This window comes from Leucoraja erinacea, chromosome 4 (genome assembly GCF_028641065.1).
Source record: "Leucoraja erinacea ecotype New England chromosome 4, Leri_hhj_1, whole genome shotgun sequence".
Taxonomy (NCBI): domain Eukaryota; kingdom Metazoa; phylum Chordata; class Chondrichthyes; order Rajiformes; family Rajidae; genus Leucoraja; species Leucoraja erinaceus.
This window is the reverse complement of record NC_073380.1, coordinates 45,109,677-45,132,245: the sequence shown is the minus strand read 5'-3', so window position 1 is coordinate 45,132,245 and position 22,569 is coordinate 45,109,677. Positions and strand designations below refer to the sequence as shown.

Below are 22,569 nucleotides of genomic sequence, written 5' to 3'. Positions count from 1 at the left end.
CCCTGTCAGGTGGAGAGAAAGAAAACACAAGCACTTTAAATTCTGTTATAAAAATAAAAGTTATAATATGAGGATAAATTAATGGACTGCAGGTAAATATACCTTGATGTTGTCAAAATTTGCCCTATTCTTCTCACAGATTATAATTTTTCTGATTGTATTTAACATTAACAGGTAGATAAATGCAGCTTTAATTATTCTTATTATCAAACAAAATGGTCATACATTCTTTAGGTGAAGTATGAAGAACCATGCAGTTTGTAATTACCATTTGGGTTCCATTGGTCTTCTCCTCCAAGTACAAACAGGAAGTTTTCTACTTCCACAACACAGTGATGGGCACTGTTGTAAGGCATTACTGAAATAAAGAAGAAATATCAACTTCACTTCATGGTCTCATTATATGATGGGAAAGGTTTCTTATCAGTTTCAATGATCAGTTAGCCATACTTACTGAAGGCACAGCATTGTCGCATCGTGTTTTCAAACAAAGAGAAAAGGGAAATATTTTGGATACAAATGAGAGTGCCACTGCTCCAATCTTGAACAAAATACAAAGTGCTGGAGGAACTCAGCAGGTCAGGCAATATCTCATCGCTGAGATCCTCCAGCACTTTGTGTTTTGCAACATATTTTGGATGACGTTCGTAGAAACATTACTACCGAATGGGCCTGTCCCACTTAGGCGACTTTTTAGGCAACTGCAGGAGACATTGTCGCCACATTTCGGGGGTGGTTGCCGGGGAGTTGCCTTCATGGTCGTGAGTAGTTCGTGAGGAGTTCCTGCATTCTGGGAACTAGTCGTGGCCTCATTTTGGTCGCCACAAACACATGTTGAAAAATTAGCGGCGACTCGAATGAAGCTGCCATGGAGAGTAGCGAGAATTCTCGAGCTGTAGATGGGTCGCCAGGAGGTCCTAGTGGGTTGCCAGGAGGTCAAAGGTTTTTGGAGGTTCTCATAGGTTGCAGCCAGTGCTGACCGATGAATTTCATTGGCTCATTGGGAAAAAATAAGGTAAGCAGTAGCTTTCAGAACCAAGGATAACCGACCGGTAATGTTAAATGTCCGCAGAGCTTCACAGCCGTGTATCTCTGGCTTCTTAAAAGTTGTCTCCACTCTTTCTCCCCCCCTCCCCCCCCCCCCCCCCCCCCCCCCCCCCTCTTTTAAAGGACTGTGAACTGTGCACTGTGCTTTAGCTGTCTTTTGACAGCGCCAATCTTCCTGTTCATCGCGATGTGTGTCTGTTTCACTTTGGCTTTGTTCTGTGTGAATTTATTAGACAGCGCTCCCCCCGCTTGCCCTGTCCCCCGCCTGCATAACGGGCTGGTGAAGGAAGCGATGTGTTTGTGTGTGTGTGTGTGTGTTCCACTCTGACAGTCGCCGTTCCAGTTGCCGGTTTTTCAGGCGACTGCCGGCAACTTGACAGTCGCCGGCAGTCTGCTAAAAAATCGCCTAAGTGGGACTTAGTTTAGTTTGATGGATTGAGGAACTGCATGAATTAAAAATATCGTTTAGTTTAGTTCAGAGATACAGCACGGAAACTGGCCCTTCGGCCCATCAAGTCCGCGCTGACCAGGACCGCACCATACACTAGCACTATCCTACACGCTAGGAACTATTTAAAATTTTACCCAAGCCAATTAACCGACAAACCTGAATTTCTTTGGAGTGTGGGAGGCAGCCGAAGCACCTGGAGAAAACCCAAACTGTCACAGAGAGAATGTACAATCTCCGTACAGACAGCGCCCAGAGTTAGGATCGAATCTGGGGTCTCTGGCGCTGTAAGGCAGCAACTCTATGTTTGTGCCACCGTGCCAAAAAATAATCCTGCAAAGGCTGTAAATATACAGGTCACTCAACACCTATAAAGAGGTTAATGCTGTGGCCAGGGAAGTTTTTACAGTTTAAAGACTGGAAAATAAATAACTCAACTAAATTCTGGCATTTCTCTGTAAGCTAAAGCAATGGAACAACAAAACTTCTAAAGAAAGCTCCCAGTACCTTTTGTTATCATCATTATCATTGTTATTAGAAGACCCTGGCAGGAAGTTGTTCAATTTACGATGAGGTGATCATTTTGGGCAAAAATATAAAGGACGTCACATTATTTGGAAGTGCAATCTAAATGAGATATATGAATATACGGATCTTGGAGTACATTATACCACTCACTAATAGTGATTTAAATGATTGGTTAAGAAGACCATTAGGCAAAAGTAAACCAAATACATGGGTTTATTTCTAAGGTAGATAAAAATGCTGGAGAAACTCAGCGGGTGAGGCAGCATCTATGGAGCGAAGGAATAGGTGACGTTTCGGGTCGAGACCCTTCTTCAGACTGATGTGGGGGTGGTGGAGGCGGGAAGAAAAAAGGAAGAGGCAGAGACAGTGGGCTGTGGGAGAGCTGGAAAGGGGAGGGGAAAGAGGGAGAAAGCAGGGACTACCTGAAATTGGAGGTCAATGTTCAAACCGCTGGGGTGTAAACTGCCCAAGCAAAATATGAGGTGCTGCTCCTCCAATTTGTGGTGGGACTCACTCTGGCCAAGGAGGAGGCCCAGGACAGAAAGGTCGGATTCTGAATGGGAGGGGGAATTGAAGTGCTGAGCCACCAGGAGATCAGGTTGGTTCAGCAAAATCAACCTTAGGAAAGAGAGAACAGGTTGGTTCACAGCACCTACTGTTTCAGTCTGTGGAGATACAACCAGAGGCCACAAGAAGCTTGTTGGGTTAGATATAGTTCGTATGGCTAATGGAATCAAGGGATATGGGGAGAAAGATGGAACAGGGTACAGATTTTGGATGAACAGCCATGATCATATGGAATAGCGGTGCTGGCTCTAAGGGCCGAATGGCCTACTCCTACATCTAATTTCTACGTTTCTATGTTTCTATGTTTTGTCATAGATGCACTGTCACAATAATCAGCAAGTGGTGTAGATTTTACCACACAGGTGGAGCTGAAGCTCTGAAGCAACAGTGATATGCCATGTGGAAGCAGGGAGCAGAGAGATACCTTGCTGCAGCACTCAAATCCTTTGGCAATGAAGCCCAACATACCAATTTCTTCTGAACTTCTTGATGCAACTGACTGCTTGCTTTCAGTGACTGATGTACCCACGTAAAATGCAATTGGATAAGTATTCTTCAATGGAAATTAACTTCATACTTTTCTCTTGTGAACGGTAAACAGCAAATATACCTTCTCTGGGTCTTTCCTCCTTTGTTGCCCTTGGAACTGATCAATACTTGCACGGGAATATGTAATCAGAGAGCTGCCTGATATTGCCCACTGAAATCAGAACACTTGCTCAATCAGGCAGTTTCTTTGGTTGTCAGTGGTGTTACTTTGAAAATGTCACATCATTGGAGTTATTCCAGATTTGCTGATCTCACACTGAGGCAATTGTTATGATGCTCACATTGTCTTCATGTGAGATGGTAAAATCAACTTAGCATACCACAACTCAGGCATTATCAATTCATCCTTTTAACTGTCAACTTGATTGCAGTCATGAGACTTACTCCTGATAATATAAGACATGTAGTCGTAATGAGGCACTGTTGTTCCACATGGCTGTTTTTAACCATCTTTTCTGTATGAGTAAAACACAATTTCTGGTACTTCTAAAATACCCAATTACTGTTACGAAACAGCTAGATCTTCCGAAAGGAAACTTTCAATTAACTTGCGGTAAAATCAAGGAAAGGAAAGGCTATTCAATATTTGTTGTCCAATTTTGGATGGTGGCACAGTGGTGCAGCAGTAGAGTTGCTGCCTTACAGCACCAGAGACCCAGGTTAGATCCTGACTACGGGTACTGCCTGTACAGAGTTTGTACGTTCTCCCTGTGACCACATGGGTTTTCTGCAGGTGCTCTGGTTTCCACCCACATTCCATAGATGTGCAGGTTTATAGGTTAATTGGCTTCCGTAAATTGTCCCTTGTGTAGGATAGAACTAGTCAATACACAATAGACAATAGACAATAGTGCAGGAGTAGGCCATTTACTCCTTCGAGCCAGCACTGCCATTCAATGTGATCATGGCTGATCATTCCCAATCAGTACCCGTTCCTGCCTTCTCCCCATATCTCCTGACTCCGCTATCTTTACGAGCCCTATCAAGCTCTCTCTTGAAAGTATCCAGAGAACCGGCCTCCACCACCCTCTGAGGCAGAGAATTCCACAGACTCACAACTATCTGTGTGAAAAAGTGTTTCCTCACCTCCATTCTAAATGCCTTACCCCTTATTCTTAAACTGTGGCCCCTGGTTCTGGACCCCCAACATCGGGAATATGTTTCCTGCCTCTAGCGTGTCCAAACCCTTAATAACCTTAAATGTTTCAATAGGATGCCCTCTCATCCTTCTAAACTCCAGAGTGTACAAGCCCAGCTACTCCATTCTCTCAGCTTTCAAGAGAGAGCTAGATAGGGCCTACTCCTGCACCTATTAATGGCCTACTCCTGCACCTATTGTCTATTGTCACACTGCCACCCAGCTTTGTGTCATCAGCAAATTTGACAATGTTACTTTGAATCCCTTCATCTAAATCATTGATGTATATTGTAAATAGCTGCGGTCCCAGCACCGAGCCTTGCGCTACCCCACTAGTCACTGCCTGCCATTCTGAAAGGGTCCCGTTAATCCCTACTCTTTGTTTCCACTCTGCCAACCAATTTCTATCCGTCAGCACTCTACCCACAATACCATGTGCCCTAATTTTGCCCACTAATCTCCTGTGTGGGACCTTATCAAATGCGTTCTGAAAGTCCAGGTACACCACATCCACTGGCTCTCCCTTGTCCATTTTCTTAGTTACATTCTCAAAAAATTCCAGAAGATTAATCAAGCATGATTTCCCCTTCGTAAATCCATGCTGACTTGGACCGATCCTGCTACTGCTATCCAAATGTGCCGCTATTTCATCTTTTATGATTGACTCCAGCATCTTCCCCACCACCAATATCAGGCTAACTGGTCTTTAATTCCCTGTTTTCTCTCTCCTACCTTTCTTAAAAAAGTGGGATAACATTGGCTACCCTCCAATCCCCAGGAACTGATCCTGAATCTACCTGTATAGAACTTTGGAAAATGAACACCAATGCGTCCACGATTTCTAGAGCCACTTCCTTAAGTACCATCAGGCCCTGGGGATTTATCAGCCCGTCACCCCAGATCCTCCGGCCACTAGTACATCAGGAAGATTGTTTGTGTCCTCCTTAGTGAAGACGGATAAAGTCAATTATGTTTTATTGCCACATGTACCTAAGTACAGTGCAATGCTTCATTTTGCATACAACCCAGTAAAATCATAGAGCAGACCTTACCTAGGCAGTATACAAGTGTCATCACTTTTTGGCACTGCCGAAGTTGAAAAAGTTGTAATGAGTCTGTATGGGTGCAAGGGTGATCACAGGTCGACCTGGACTCTTGGTTCTTGTTCTTGGTTTCTTGGTCCTCCAAAATATTCCAAATGGAATTTAGACTGGAGGTGGTGAAGGGAGGGCATAAGCCAGAAAGGGTTATTGGGAAGAAAGAGCTACTTTAAATTTAGTTGCATCTGGTTGGGTAACTATAGTAAGGTGGAGATTATTGCATGTTTTAATTGTGCGGGGGAAGAACGAATTGCTGTACACATCTGTCTTTGGACTCGGTGGGCCGAAGGGCCTGTTTCTATGCTGTAGTCAAAACTAAACTAAATTAAATTTCCTGGGCATTTGACAAGGTGATTCTCTGACGTTTTGGGCAATGAACTATCTACAGGTGTCTAGAACAAATGGCCAGCATAGCCGTCAGCATTTCATTTCTTGCTCAATTGACCAGTGGCAGAAGTATTACTTGGTTGTGCAACTTCCACATTCTATTGATGAATGGTGACCAGTTAAAGTGACAAAGTTCTTGGTCACACCTCATCTATTGCCTGCACCTCTGCTCTCACCTCAGTCTTCCTGGACAGAAAAAGATTGGAGCTCCCCTGGCTTTTACCCTCACCCACCCTCTCTTTCCAGGGATCATACTTCACAATGTCTCCAGGCCAACAAGATTCCACTGACAGTCACAGTAACGCCCCCCCCCCCTCCCCCTCACTTCAACCCCACCCACCCATTTATGAAAGGATCGTTCCTGTTTGTGAATCCCTGCTCTGCCTTCTGCTCCACCAACCATCCCCTCCTTACGGCAGTCTTGCATGAACCTATCGGAGACACAATGTATGTTCTTTCACCTCTTCCCTTCCCATCATACTGGGGCCTGAATAGCTCTTTAAGGTGAAGTGAGAATTCACCTGCACTCCATCCAATCTAGCGTATTTAGTGTTCACAATACTGTCTCCTGTACTGTTGTAGAAACCAAACTGCAGTTTAGGGCTCGGTCTGCAAGAATGTTGCTGGTCAATTCCCCATTCCTCTCCCACTCTGGGTTATCTATCTGAGTGCTGTTCTCTTGTGGCCCGATGCAAGCTTGAGCAACAGCATTTCATCCTTGACCAAAGCACGTCGCAACCTTCCAGGCTGAATATTGAATTCTACAGCTTCAGATGACTTATTCTCTCTGTCGGAATCAGAGTTGCTCTGTCTGTTAGTGATATTGGCTCAGATGTTCGCTTTCCATTAGAACAGCTTGACCTGCCAAGCATGTCCTACATTTTGCAAATTTTTTTTTGCATTTTGCAAGTTTTACATTCCCTTTTTTTTGCATTCTTTTTCTCCAATTTCATGGCTGTTAGGTTCCTTTCTTCAGATGCTCTGTAAATGCCTCACTAATTCATTGACCAAATGACCTGTTTACAACTTATTCCCTTGGCAACTCCCCTCTCACCTCCTCAGAGATATTTATTTTTGCCCCATCGAGCCCCCCCCCCCCCACACACTTAAACCAACTCGTTTTCTCTCTTTCTCAGTGCCAATGGATAGTCTTTCACCAGAAATGTTAAATCTTTTTGACAAATGCTGCGATGCATGCTGAGTCATAGTCATACAGCATAGAAACATGCCCTTCAGCCCAACCATCCACACCGACCAACATGTCCCTTCTACACTAGTTCCACCTGCCTGCGTTTGGCCCATATCCCTCCAAACCTATCCTATCCATGCACCTGGCTAATTGTTTCTTAAATAGTGGCTGCCTCAACTACAATCTTCAGCAGCTCGTTCCATAACCACACCACCCATTGTGTAAAAAAGTTACCGCTCAGGATCTTATTAAATCTTCCCCCCTCACTTTAAACCTATGTCCACCGGTTCTTGATTCCTCATACACTGGGCAAGAGACTTTGTGCAGGTGTTGCAGTATTTTTTTGTTTTTATTTCTCATTTCCGGCATCTGCAGTTATTTTTTGATAACTTTATCAATAACCTTGGTTACATTGATAGTGAGGACATAATGTTGCCCTTTGGTGAGAGTACCAAAGAGAGCAACCTTCTTCATCCCACTGTGAATGGTACAATATCCAATGAGGCAAATATTTATAAAAAGGTTAAGCATAGACTCAATTTTCTAATTCCACATATAAACTTTTTCAAGGGATATGTTTTCATAATATTTTGCGACATCCAGTCTTTTAAAAGATTAATTTGAAACAGACTTTGGAAAAATGCTGAACAAAATCCATTCATTAGCACTGCCTTCACAAGGATAACATAAAATCACTTTCATTTGTACTGAGCATTGCCATTAAAATTTCACTAAAAATAAATGTTTAAACTAGAATTTTACATTATATTGGATGAATATTGTGTTGGGGGACCAGGTCTCCCATTGGGTCCCTGTCACACAGGAGGCCTGGTCCCCCAACGTAACCCATTCCCCCAATGCAATATTTGCCGACTTACCTATTGCCCCCACGGGAGGCCTGGTCCCTCAACACAACCTGTTCCCCAACAAGGGAGGCCTGGTCCCCCAACTAAACCCGTTCCCCCAACGCAATATTCGACCATTCACCCATAGTCCCCACGGGAAGCCTGATCCCCTAACGCTACCTGTTCCCCAATGCAATATTCCACCACAGGGGCTGCTCATTTCCCCTTATTCATCCTCCCTTATTTTTAACTTTAAAAAAAATGAAATTGCACTTTCTTGGGCTGGCAGGACTCAGTGTCCTCGGATAGCAACATTGTAGCAAGCAGAGCTACCATCCCATTGTGATGTCATAGCTGTAAGTGCCAGTGCAGAGAAAATCCATTTTTCTCAAATTAGGGTTTTGTAAATGTAAAAATGTGAATAACTTTTGCCAACTGTTGCAACGATTTTAAAAGCCAAGCCAAGGCAAACAATTTGGCTGCAGCCACCCGACAACCAAAATTCATTTTGTGAACACAAACTTTAAAAAAAGGCGAGGCAAACAATTGGGCAGCAGCCACCCGACAACCAAAAAAAGGAGAGACAAACAATTGGGCAGCAGCCACCCGACAACCAAAATTAATTTTGTGAACACACATTTGTTAAAAACGCGAGGCAAACAATTGGGCAGCAGCCACCTTACAGCCGCTTTGAGGGGACTCACCGTGGAGTAGACGTCCGTTCAGTGTTATTCGCAGCTCAGAGAGCTGTGACCCTCTCGCTTCCTGGGTCTGGCAGAAACTGAGTGAGGGACTACACTTCTGGGTTTTATAGTCCCTCTCCCCTGCCGCCAGCGGGTGCAGCAAAGAGAATGGGGAATTTTTTTAAAACATTAATATCTCTCTGATTTTTCATCGATGGGAAAATTCTGGTCCCGGAAGGTAGAGGGGAGCTCTGAACAAGGTGGCCAAAAATGACAGCGGTAGGTGGCGGCGCTCTCTTGGAAATCACACCACAGTGAGCCAAAAGCAGTCAATATCAGACTTTTTTAGTAATATAGATAGAGCAAGTGGGACCCGTTGGGTCCCTGTCACATGGGAGGCCTTGTCCCCCAAAGCAACCCATTCACCCAATGCAATATTCGACCACTTACCCATAGCCCCCACGGGAGGCCTGGTCCCCCAACGTAAACCTGTTCCCCAAAGCAATATTCTACCACTCATCCATTCCCCAACACAAGTCGTTCCCCCAATGCAATATTCGGCCACTCACCCACAGCCCCCATGGGAGGCTTGGTCCCCCAACGCAACCCGTTCCCTAATGCAATCTTCCACCATTCACCCATTCCCCAAACATCCTGTTCCCCAATGGTCCCCTGTCACATGGGAGGTCTGGTCCCCAACGCAACCTGTTCCCTCAACACAATATTCCACCACTCACCCATTCTTCCAACACAACACGTTCCCCCAACGCAATATTCCACCACTCACCCATAGCCCCTCATCCTTCCTCTTTTTAAACATTAAAAAAATGCAAGCACTTGCTGCCAGCACTTTAAAACTATCCAAATTCCACTTCCCCTGCCTCCCCCAGCACTTCCAATTCCAATTCCACTTCCCGTGCCCCCTCCCCCTCCTGTTCATGCACTTGCTGTCATGACTTTAAAACCATCAATTCCGCTTCCCCTGCCTCTCCCAGCACTCCCTCCCCCTCCTGTCCAGCCTCACTCTGCCCCCCTCCCGTTCAGTTTCACTCTGCCAGGACTAAGTGTTCTATGATTGGAACATTGTTGAAAATGAGAGTACACTGTGACATCATAGCTGTAACTGCCAACAACGGCCAACACTGAAGTGTTGAAATGATTACTTTTGTAAGTGGGGTTTTGTACATTTTAAATGTCAATAACTTGTGAGATATAACATCAGTCTGAACGAAACTTGACACAAACAACCACAGGACAATGGTCAGTAAGGTGGTTCAAAAATGTTAGCACTATCATGTACAATTTAGGCAATGTTTCAGGATCACATAGGCAAACACGCACAGATAGAAATAAGATGAGAGTTTTAGTAACAAATTAGACTAAGTGGGACCCGTTGGGTCCCAAGTTCACACGGGAGGGCTGGTCCCTCAATGCAATATTCCACTTCTCCACCAATTCCAATATTGGTGGCCAGTGGGGAAGGGGGGGCGTGGCTGGGCTTTCTGGAGCGCCAGTATGGGTGTTGTGGGCTGAAGGGACTGGTTTCCAGAAGGCTAGTATGGACATTGTGGACGGAATGGATTCTTGGGCTGGCAGCTCACTCAAGCCTGGTGCGCTGGCTGCTCACTCACTCACAGGTGGTGGGCTGGCAGTTGAATCACGGCTATTCCTTGAAATTCCATTTCAAGCAGGGTGCAAGGCCACCAAATTCAAATGCAGTTTCCTACCATTTCAAGCAGGGTGCAAGGCCACCAAATTCAAATGCAGTTTCATACCATTTCAAGCAGGGTGCAAGGCCACCAAATTCAAATGCGGTTTCATACCATTTCTAGCAGGGTGCAAGGCCACCAAATTCAAGTGCAGTTTCATACCATTTGAGGCAGAATAAAACCACATAAAAGCAGGGTGCAAGGACACCAAATTAAATCATTTCAGTAGACATTCAGTGTGTTCAGTTGATTCACAACTCAGACAGAGAGTCGTGACCTCTTCCTACCCCATCTTGCAGAGACTGAGCCATGCCCACATTTCTGGGTTTTATAGTCCCTCCCCCCTCCCACCGGAAGGGGCGTGGCCTTCATGGCGTGATTGACAGGAGAGAGAAGCTCAACATTAAAAAAAAACTAATAACTCTTTTAAATTTCATCGATGGGAAAAATCTCCTGCAGCTGATGAGCAGAGGGGGACTCTGAGTAAGATGGCTTCAAATCACAGCCGTAACTGGTAGAATTTTTTCTAAAATTCTAAATTTCTTTGGGGGGACCTGATAGAGGTCTTTAAAATGATGAGAGGGATAGAGAGAGTTGATGTGGACAAGCTTTTCCCTTTGAGAATAGGGAAGATTCAAACAAGAGGACATGACTTCAGAATTAAGGGACAGAAGTTTAGGGGTAATATGAGGGGGAACTTCTTTACGCAGAGAGTGGTGGCGGTGTGGAATGAGCTCCCAGTGGAAGTGGTGGAGGCAGGTTCATTGGTATCATTTAAAAATAAATTGGATAGGCATATGGATGAGAAGGGAATGGAGGGTTATGGTACGAGTGCAGGCAGGTGGGACTAAGGGGAAAAAAATTTGTTCGGCATGGACTTGTAGGGCCGAGATGGCCTGTTTCCGTGCTGTAATTGTTATATGGTTATATGGTTATATGGTTAAAATCAATATACAGTGCAAACAGGAAGTGGTCAAGTTTAGACTTTTAATTATATAGATACTAGACCAAACGGGACCCGTTGGGTCCCTGTCACATGGGAGGCCTTGTTCCCCAATGCAACCCATTCCCCCTACGCAATATTCAACCACTCACCTATAGCCCCCATGGGAGGCCTGGTTCCCCAACGCAACCCGTTCCCCAACGCAATATTCCACCACTCACCCATTCCCCCAATGCAACCTGTTCCCCCAATGCAATATTCCAGCACTCACTCATATCCCCCAGCTGCGCAGGGGCTGCTCATTTTGCCTTATTCATCCTCCAACCTTTTAAAAAAAAAATCAGTGTACTGTGACTTTATGAAAAATGCATTTGCACCTGCTGGAGCTAGCAGGACTCGGTGTACTTGAATAGCAACAATGTTGCGAGCAGGGCTACAATCCTATTGTGACATCGTAGCTGTAAGCACAGGGAAGGCATTTTTCTCAAATTGGGGTTTGTAAATCTAAAAAAGGCAATAACGTGTTTAAAAATAACTTCAATCTGAACGAAACGTGACACAAAACAACCACAAATTGTGATTAAGGTGGTGTAAAAATGTTAACACTAGCGTGTATCGTTTAGGCGTAGGTCCATGGTCAAGTGCAGTTTCATACCATTTCAAGCAGGGTTCAAGGCCACCAAATTCAAATCCAGTTTCATACCATTCCAAACAGGGTGCAAGGCCATCAAATTCAAGTGCAGTTTCATACCATTTGATGCAGGGTGCAAGGCCATCAAATTCAAGTGCAGTTTCAAACCATTTCAAACAGGGTGCAAGGCCACCAAATTCAAGTGCAGTTTCATACCATTTGAATCAGGGTGCAAGGCCACCAAATTCAAATGCAGTTTCATACCATTTCAAGCAGGGTGCAAGGCCACCAAATTCAAATGCAGTTTCATACCATTTCAAATGTTGACCTATAGAAAACTGGGATCTCTTTTGGGGTAGGGATGACCTGTACAAAACGGGACGGGTTACACCTTAACTGGAGGGGGACTGACATTTTAGGCAGGCAGGTTTGCTAGGGCTACACGTGTGGGTTTAAACTAAATAGTGGGGGGAGGGATTGACAAATTGGGAGTATAAAGATGGAGTTGATGGGGAAGTGACTACAGGAAAAATTACAAAAGATTCTCGAATTAATGGGAATGAAATCTTGAGAATGGACAACAGAGTAAAGTCAGGGCCAATTGCGAGGGGGGAAGTGAATACGGAGGTCAAAGTGCTGTATATGTATACGCGAAGTATAAGGAATAAAGTGGACGAGCTTGAGGTTCAGTTAGAAACTGGCAAGTATGATGTTGTGGGAATTACTAAGACATGGCTGCAAGAGGGCCAGGGCTGGGAACTGAATATTCAAAGGTATACCTCCTATCGAAAAGACAGACAAGTGGGCAGAAGGGGTGGGGTTGCCCTGTTGGTGAGGAATGAAATTCAGTCCCTTGCAAGGGGTGACATTGAAACAGGAGATGTGGAGTCAGTATGGATAGAACTAAGGAATTGTAAAGACCCTAATGGGACTAATCTACAGGCCCCCAAACAGTGGCATGTAGTAAAAGTAATGCTGTGGTTGTTAACCATATAACCATATAACAATTACAGCACGGAAACAGGCCATCTCGGCCCTACAAGTCCATGCCGAACAAAAATGTTTCCCCTTAGTCCCACCTGCCTGCACTCGTACCATAACCCTCCATTCCCTTCTCATCCATATGCCTATCCAATTTAAATTGTTATGGGAGATTTCAACATGCAGGCAGACTGGGAAAATCAGGTTGGTACTGGATCCCAAGAAAGGGACTTTGTCGAGTGCCTTTGTGATGGATTCCTAGAACAGCTTGTATTGGAGCCTACCAGGGAGAAGGCAATTCTGGATTTAATGTTATGTATTGAACCGGATTTGATAAAGGTTAATGAGCCATTAAGAGGCAGTGACCATAACATGGTCAGGTTTAATCTACAATTGGAGAGGGAGAAGAGTAGATCAGAGGTGTCAGTGTTGCAGTTGAATAAAGGGGACTATGGGGCCATGAGGGAGGAGCTGGCCAAAGTTGACTGGAAAAATACCTTAGCAGGGATGACAGTTGAACAAAAATGGCAGATGTTTCTAGAAATAATGCAGAAGGTACAGGATCAGTTCATTCCTAGGAGGAAGAAAGATTCCAAGGGGAAAAGGGGGCGACCATGGCTGACAAGGGATGTCAGGGACAGTATAAAAATAAAAGAGAAGTACAACGTAGCAAAGATGAGCGGGAAGCAAGAAGATTGGGTAATGTTTAAAGAGCAACAGAAGATAACCAAAAAGACAATACGAGGAGAAAAGATGAGGTACGAAGGTAAGCTTGCCAAGAATATAAAGCGGGATAGTGAAAGCTTCTTTAGGTATGTGAAGAGGAAACAATTAGTTAAGACCAAATTTGGACCCTTGAAGACCGAAAAAGGTGAATTTATTATGGGGAACAAGGAAATGGCAGATGAGTTGAACAGGTACTTTGGATCTGTCTTCACTAAGGAGGGCACAAACAATTTTCCTGATATATTAGTGGCCAGAGGATCTGGGGTGACAGAGGAACTGAAGGAAATCCACATTAGGCAGGAAATGGTGTTGGAAAGACTGATGGGACTAAAGGCTGATAAATCTCCAGGGCCTGATGGTCTGCATCCCAGGGTACTTAAGGAAGTGGCTCTTGAAATCGTGGAATTCATTGGTGATAATTTCCCAATGTTCTATAGACTCAGGATCAGTTCCTGTGGATTGGAGGGTAGCTAATGTAATCCCACTTTTTAAGAAAGGCGGGAGAGAGAAAACGGGGAATTATAAACCAGTTTGCCTGACATAGGTGGTGGGGAAGATGCTGGAGTCAATTATAAAAGATGAGATAGCCGCACATTTGGATAGAAGTAACAGGATTGGTATATTTGTAGTGTTATCGTGTACCATCTTTACGCAAATACAAATTGGCAAACAAATGGACAAACAAACAAGATGATAGTTTTAGTAACATAGAGATAAAAATAGGCAGTATCTGTAGGGAGAAAAATGGAAGAGTTTTGGACCTGAAACATTAACTCTTGCTTCTATCTCCACAGATGCTGCCTGTTATAATACCAGGTGCAAAATAAAATGATTCTGATTTTCAATTCTAAAATATAAATGTTCTATTACAAGAAGAGTGTGTTTATTTTAGCATTCCCTGTTTAGTTTGTACAATTAATAGTACACTACATTTCTCTGCCTGAGGATGTGACATAAGCTGGAGATACACAGAACTTCAGATGCTGGTTTGCAAAATAATACATAGCACTGGAGTAACTCAGGCATCATCTCTGAAGAACATGGTTAGGTGACAATTTCTACACAAGCTGTTAGTTGAACACCTCCAGTGATGTCCACAAGGAGGCGCAAGAGGCAGACGTGGGCAATTTTTGGGCGAAACTCCTTTGTAAAAGTCTGCTTTAAACTCAACACCATAGGTTGTGTTGGAAGATCAGACCTTGGGGAACGATACACAATCCATTTTTTCCGCTGTATTGCACGCTGTATTGCCTACCAAGAACACCTATTTCCTTTCATCAGATCTATTTTAGATTAATTATATTTATATTACATACATGCAGAGATCTTCAGTTTAATCCAGCATCTGCAGTTCCTTTCTACACATGCTTCAAAATAATATTGCATTCTGGCTGTAAAATTTGTAAAACTTTATTGCAGCTTGAAAAGGAAGTCTATTAATTATTTAACTGCAAAACATTAAGGTAACAAAGGCACTGAAATAATTAGAGGACTGGACTGTCGAAGGAAACATTTATTGCACATGTGAAAGGTTGCCATGATCATTAAGACTTTTAGTCATTAGCTTAAAAATAATAATATTGTACTCTGTATATATCCATTTTAGTATTTAGTATTTAGTTCACTCTAGTTCATTTTGGTCTTTTAAGAGGACCCTCCATTTTTGGCTGTAACTGGGTCAGCTGTCAATGAGGCATTTATCATGCAAAATGAGGCAAATGGTGGCACCTTGTCCGGCTTTTTAAATATTTTGCAGTCACTTTTCAAAAATTACATTCTGTTCAAAAAACAGCAGGGATCTCGCACTAGTTCATTAGTAACAAAGCATTGTAATGTGCCACGGCCCAATGCTCCAACAAAAACGTCATCACTTTCTAATGCTAACCCCTAGGGTACTGTGCCTTGCTATTCAGTACATAAGCTGGGGGGAAATAAATCCTGACTCTTGGTGACATGCTGCTCTCCATTGCTATACCTGATGATATCAGATTTTTTCTTTATCAATTATTTTTCATCTTTATTCATCAAATGTTCTCTTTATAAATAATAAATGCCCAATTATTTTTTTCTCTTTTCAATGTACCTTTTTTCTATTTACGGATTTTCAGAATTTTCTGTGGTAAACAATTTTGCTCCTGTTTTATCTAAAATACTCACTCCGATCCATTGCCTTACTACTCTGTTCATAGGTAGTGAACTTAGCATTGTTGCAAATGCTACCAAACACAGCTGGAGGGTCTTTCCCTCTTCTTCTCTCATCTCTCTCTCTCTCTCTCTCTCTCTCTCTCTCTCTCTCTCTCTCTCTCTCTCTCTCTCTCTCTCTCTCTCTCTCTCTCTCTCTCTCTCTCTCTCTCTCTCCCTCCCTCTCTCCCCCCCTCTCTCTCTCTCTCTCTCTTCCTCTCTCTCTCTCTCTCCCCCTCTCCTCCCCCCCCCCCTCTCTCTCTCTCTTTTCGCTCTCTCTTCCCTTCTCTCTCTCTCCCTCCCTCTCTCCCTATCTCTCTCTCTCTCTCTCTCTCTCTCTCTCTCTCTCTCTCTCTCTCTCTCTCTCTCCCCCCCCTCTCTCTCTCTCTCTCTCTCTTTCTCTCTCTCTTGCTCTCACTCACCCTTTTGCTCTCTCATTGCTCTCTCATTGGCTCTCTCTCTTTCTCTCCTCCCTCTACCCCTCCCCCCCCCCCTCTCTCTCGCTCCTCTCTCTCTCTCTCTCTCTCTTTTTGCACCCTTCCTGGAAGACAAGGATTAACTACATTTTAGCCCCAAGATGGCAATGTGCTTCTACGATAACAAGTAGACACAAGGATTTGCAGTCGCTGGTTTACAAGAAAAATCTTGAGTAGGTATGATAATTGAATTCTCCAATTTAAGTAACCAACCTTCAAACAACCCCTCCCCTCTTTTTCCTCCTCTCTTCCCTGTGTCCCACCTAGATGTGTACCCATTTATCTCTTCCCCCCATCCCCTTCCACCTATATCCTTCCTCTGGCTTCACATTTCTTGCCTCTATCCTTATCTCCTCATTTTACACTTTTTGCCTTTTCATCTCTCACCTTTGTCCAACCATCTGCCAATCAAAAACTCCCCTCATATGTAGACACAAGGGACAGCAGATGCTGGTTTACAAATAAGGACAGTGCTGGAGTAAAACCCCTGTCCCACGGTGCGAGTCCACCCACGAGTTATCCCGAGTTAAAAACAAATCTAACTCGAGGTAATCACGTAGAATGAACGTAGCGGGAACATCGGAGCTCATGGACATAACTTAGCGACTCGTAACGCTAACGGCAGGTACTCGGGAAACGTGTTAACTCGTGAAAATTTTTCAACATGTTGAAAGATTTCCACGAGTCAAATATACTCTTGAAGGAAAATGTTGATACTTTTAAACTCGTTGTAATACCGTGGTAGCCCGTGAGTTTACCGTAGTGACTCTTGAGTTTCCCGTATTAACTCGTGGGTTTGGCCTGAGTGCCAGAAGTGACATGTTGAAGATTAGTCAGATCTTAATGGAAAATTTTACAGTGATCTAATAATTCATTTTCAGTGAGTAATGCCTTTCAATGATTGATGCCAGACCTTGAACAAATGCAGTTCAAATAGACAGCCGTTGCCTTAGCACAGCATGGCTTTTAGTATTACTAACTCCAAGGGAAGGGCACGTATCAGTTAGTGATGCAGCTCAATCAAACCAAACATTCAATGCAGTACAATGTGGAGTTGATGCAGCTTCATTGAGTTGTCCTGGTTTTCCTTGGAAACCTTTCTCAGATGCTATCTTAATGTGGTTCATCTCAAGTTAAAGAGACAAATACAACAAGTTTGAGCAATTTTTAAGGATTGTTTCTTGAAACAAAGTTTGAAGGAAGGAATTGCAGATACTAGTTTAAACCAAACATAGACACAAAATGATGGACTAACTCAGCTGGTCAGGCAGCATCTCTGGAGAAAAGAAATAGGTGAATTTTCGGGTTGAGATCGTTCTACAGGCTGGGTCTTAGCCTGAAGAAGGGTCCCGTCCCGAAACGTCGCCTACTTCTTTTCTCAAGAGATGTTGCCTGGCCCGTGGTGTTACTCGAGCATTTTGTGTCTATCTTTGGTCTAAACTAGCATCTGCAATTCCTTCCTTCCAAACGTCCTTCCTTCAAATGTCAGCGATTCCTTTTATCCAGAATGTTGTGTGACCCGTTGAGTTAACTCGGCAGCTGGACAGAGAAAAAAAAGGTGAGTAAGAAAAGGTGAGTGAATGTATTCCTGTTTGAATAAGTGTGGGAAGGAGCTGCAGATGGTGGTTTACACCGAAGACAGGCACAAAAAGCTGGAGTAGCTCCGCGGGTCATGCAGCATCGCTGAAAAACAGAGTCTCGACCCGAAGCGTCGCCTATTCCTTTTCTCCGGAGATGCCGTCTGACCCTCTGAGTTACTCCAGCTTTTTGTGTCCATCTCTTGTTTGAATAAGATTATTTGAAAATGAAATGATCCACACCCGCTCTTATAAATAAATCACCTTTATGTGAAAAATAAACCAATTGCAAAACTTTGCCAACACGAAGGGGAATATCCTTTGGGGTCGTTCGCTACCATCCGCAGTCACGGATAAAACAGTGCAGGATATGATAACTTGGCCAATGATACAGGTGTGAGGCGAGATCCCCGAAATACAGTCTCCCGAGCGATGAATAAACAGGGGTGAGAAATGTACTAACCGTCAGCCTATGTATTGAAAAATCCCAAAACTTGAGTTCAATGAGTTTAAAAAAGTACATTAGACAAGAAACCTTTACAAATAGCGAAGCTCCGTGTATGGCAGCGCACACACCTGATGAAAATGTCCCAAAGGGCAGAAACAGGCCCTTCGGCCCACTGAGCCAGCCGTCAAACACTCATTTACCTCAATCTCATTTCTGCTCGCGTTCACGTCAATTTCCCACCTGAGCCCCATTCGACCACTCACCGACACATCGGGGGAAGGTGACAGTCCCGTGTTTTTGCCATTCATTTCTCATCGAGTTCATGGGTTCATACAACACAGCAGGTGTTGCGGGGAGCATTCATACAAAGCAGCATGCGGGGAGCGGAAGGGAGCACTTGGGGGAAACTACATAAAATAGTACCGGAGGTTAGAATCGAACCCGGGTCCCTGGAGCAGTGACACACGCTGCTCAAGTGAACGTATATAATGTCAGCCTTATTGAGGCAGCGACTCCGATAAATCCCTTAGATGGTGGAGCGATCAGAGCCGGTGATGGACTGGGCAGTATTCACAACTTTTTCGCTCCTGGGCATTCAAGTTGCCGAACCAGGCCGTGATGCAACCAGTCAATATGCTCTCTACTGTACACCTGTAGAAGTTCAAGAAAATCCTCTCTGACATACAAAATCTCCGTAATCTTCTCAGGAAGTAGAGGTGTTGATGTGATTTATTTATAATTGCATCAGTGTGCTGGGTCCAGGAAAGATCTTTGGAAATATGCAGGCCCAGGAATTTGAAGTTTTTTACTATTTCCACCATCGTCCCATTGATATAAACAGGATTGTGGGTCCTCATCCTTCCTCTTCCAAAGTCCACAATCAGTTCATTGGTGTTACTGATATTGAGAGCCGGGTTGTTGCTCTGGCACCATTTGGTCAATCGGTAATTCTCACTTCTATACTCTGACTCATCACCATCTGTAATTCGTCCAACAACGCAGGTGTCGTCGGCGAACTTGAATATGGAGTTCGCACTGTGCCCAGCTACACAGTCATGAGTATAGAGTGAGTAGAACAGGGGGCTGAGCACGCAGTCTTGAGGTGCTCCCGTACTGAACTCACACTGCTATAGTTCCTTGTCTGTACATCTTTAACTGAATATGTCCAGATTCATTTTTGTCCATGTTGGTGGGGGTTTTGATGGTGATAATGCCATTGAATGCCAAGCATAGACGATTAAATTCCTCCTTGATGGTGATGGGCACTTGCTGGCACTTTAGTGCTGCGAATGTCACTTGCTGCTTACCAACTCGTGCCTGAAAGTTATTTGGGACTCGTTCCATACATGAATGGACAGTTCATTTGCAAGGAGTTGTGAATAGGATTGAAATTGTACAATCATCCAATGAATTCCAATGATTGACCTCGAACAACCACAGCCCTTGTTCTTTGTGTGAGGTTTGATTCCAATCATTGGAGTGTTTCCCTTTGATTTTCATTGACTTTAGTTTTACCAGAAAATAGACACAAAAAGCTGGAGTAACTCAGCAGGACAGGCAACATCTCGGAAGAGAAGGAATGGGTGATGTTTTGGGTCGAGATCCTTCTTCAGACCAGTTTTACCAGGGTGTCTTGAAACTACACTTGGTCAAATGATATCATGTGTAGTCACTTTCATGTCATTTCTGAAATTCAGCTGTTTGTCCAAGTTTTACCAAGACTGCATTGAGGTCTGGAGCCGAATGGTCCTGGAAAACCACAAAATGGCATTGGAAAGTAGGCCATTAGTAATTAGTCATTTTGGATTTGCTTTGCTTTTTGTGAACAAGGCATTCCTATGTAATTCCCCACATTGCTTTGCTGGAATAGTTGGGTTAGAGGCAGATTTACGTCTGGAGAGCATTGTCTTCAGAACAACAGCCAGCATGTTTGTCTGGTCTGTGTTGTATCCTGTGCTCTCAGCCGTTCCTTGCTATCACATGGAGTTAATCGAATTGGCTGGAGGCAGGCTTCTGTGATGGCCGAAGTCTCTAGAGGAAGCCGCGCTGGATCATTTATTCTGCACTTCTGGCTGATCATGGCTGCAAATGCTTCAGCCTTGTCTGTAGCACTCACACGCTGGGCCCTGCCATCACCGAGGATGGGGACGTTCCTGGATCCTCCTCCTCCTCCTGTTACCAGTTGAATCGCCCTCCACTGTTCACAACCAGCTGTGATAAGAACCCGGAGATTTGATATGATCCGTTGCTTGTGAGATGGCTTAGTTCTGTCTATTGCTTGTTGTGCTTCCTGCTTAGAACACACACACACACACCTGAGTTGCAGGTTCAGCTGACTGGCCTGTTGTATTTTCTGTTGTATTTTCTTGTCGTGCTGTTGCTGTTCTCATCAGCAATGTCAAATTGCAGGCAGTGCATGTCCATGTAATATTACACTATACATCAAAACACAGCAAAATCCCATACACTGAAGCAGGCCTGAACCAGAGAGTTTGGAGTCTACTTTAGCTTAGTTGAGATGATAACATGTCCTTTGGCGTACTGAGTCCAGGCCCACCACCTGTTCACTAGTTTTATGTTGTCCCACTTTCGCATTCACTTCCCACCTACTAATGGGCAGTTTACAGAGGCCAATTAATCTGCAAACCCACACGTCCTCAGTATCTGGGAGCAAACTGGAGCACCCAGAACAAACTCATGTGATCATAGGGAGAACCTGCAAACTCCACATAAACAGCACTCAAGGTCAGGATTGAACCCGGGTCTCTGGCATTGTGAGTCAGCAGTTCCACCGCTGCACCACTGCGCTGTCCATGCCTGCACTGTTCTCACAGTTGAAGCCAAGGACGCCGTTACTCTCAACATCCTTATATCACGATACCTGTAGTTCCAAACGGCGTGGCGCTGATTTATGTCACATTTCACAGTTCACAGTATGATATTGCAATAGGAAAGTCACTTGAAGGAAAATGCATAAAGGCTTTCCCTCTTGTTGCAGAGAATGGCACGGACCACACGAGGACTTGCTTATACTGCAGGGTTTTCTAAACTACACGTAGATCTAAGAGTTTCCCTCTGATCAGTTTTAGTTGTTTTAGTTTAGAGATATAGCGCGGAAACAGGCCCTTCGGCCCACCAAGCAGTGATCCCCGTTACACTAGCACACACTACACTCTAAGGACAATTTATAATTTTTACCAAAGTCAATTATCCAACAAACCTGTACATCTTTTGAGTGTGGGGAGGAAACGCCATAGAGACAGCACCCATCGTCAGGATCGAACCCAGGTCTCTGGCGCTGGAAGGCAGCAAATTTACTGTTGCACCACCGTGCCATCCAGTTATTTCATGCAACCTCCCCCCTGGTCTGCAGAGGCTGCTTGTAGCCCTGGAGACTGTGATCCTTTAGTTAAAGAATGCTAAAAGATGTCTGATCTTGCCTCATCGACTACCAGGAGTTAAAGGCAATCATCTTTTAAGTTTTCCCCAATCACACCCTTTTCTTCTCCTCCCACTACCTCCCCTCTGCCCCACTTGGACCATCCCATTTCTCTCCTCCCCTTCCCCATCCACATTGCTAAATCAAGGGATATGGGGAGAAGGCAGGCACGGGTTACTGATTGTGGACGATCAGCCACGATCACAGTGAATGGTGGTGCAGGTTGAAGGACCAAATGGCCTCCTCCTGCACCTATTTTCTATGTTTCTATGTTACATTCCTTCCCCTGACTTAAAAATGTGCAACTCTTCAATCCTTTACCAACCACCTGCCTATCGAGATTCCCTTGCCTTTGTTATCTATTATCCGCCATGCTTGGTCCTGCCCCTCCTCTCTTCCAGGTTTCTTTCCTGTCCAAACAGAAGCCTTCAAGTTACCTTTCACTTTTATTTAACATCCCACTCCCACTCTGACCTTTCCGTGGTTTGGGCTCCATGTACCAATGATCTCAGCGTATGTTCGACAAACAACACATCATCTCCTGACGAGGCATGCTACAGCTGTAACGATTCAACAAGGTCAATTGCAGCAATCTACTGTAACCTTCGCATTTCTGAAGTAACATCACCAACTCATAATCTTGGTTGCATTGACCTCTCTTTATTGATATCACCTGTCCTGGAAGAACTTGCTTTCTTTGGCACAGATGAAGGGGATTTGGGTTTTCTCCGAGAACTTCAGTTTCCTCCCACACTCCACAGATGTAGAGGTTTGTAGGTTAATTGGCTTGGTATAAATGTAAATTATCTCTAGTATGGGTAGGATAGTGTTAGTGTGCAGGGATCGCTGGTTGGTGCAGACTCGAAGGGCCTGTTTCCGTGCTGTATCTCTAAACTAAATTAAACTAAACTAAACTGCAATAAGTACAAGAAAAGATCCATTTTTGGCCAGCGTAGACATATGGAGTGAAAGGCCTC

The 22,569-nt window shown here is 44.2% G+C and overlaps 1 protein-coding gene across 1 annotated transcript in view; it reads right to left on the bottom strand.

The window, feature by feature from the left end:
* klhl14 (kelch-like family member 14) overlaps positions 1–22,569 on the bottom strand; it is a 148,740-nt gene that overhangs the window by 45,670 nt on the left and 80,501 nt on the right. The window contains exon 3 of the mRNA XM_055634153.1: positions 269–358. Coding sequence (XP_055490128.1) covers positions 269–358 — 90 coding nt within the window. The remainder of the gene's footprint in view (positions 1–268; positions 359–22,569) is intronic.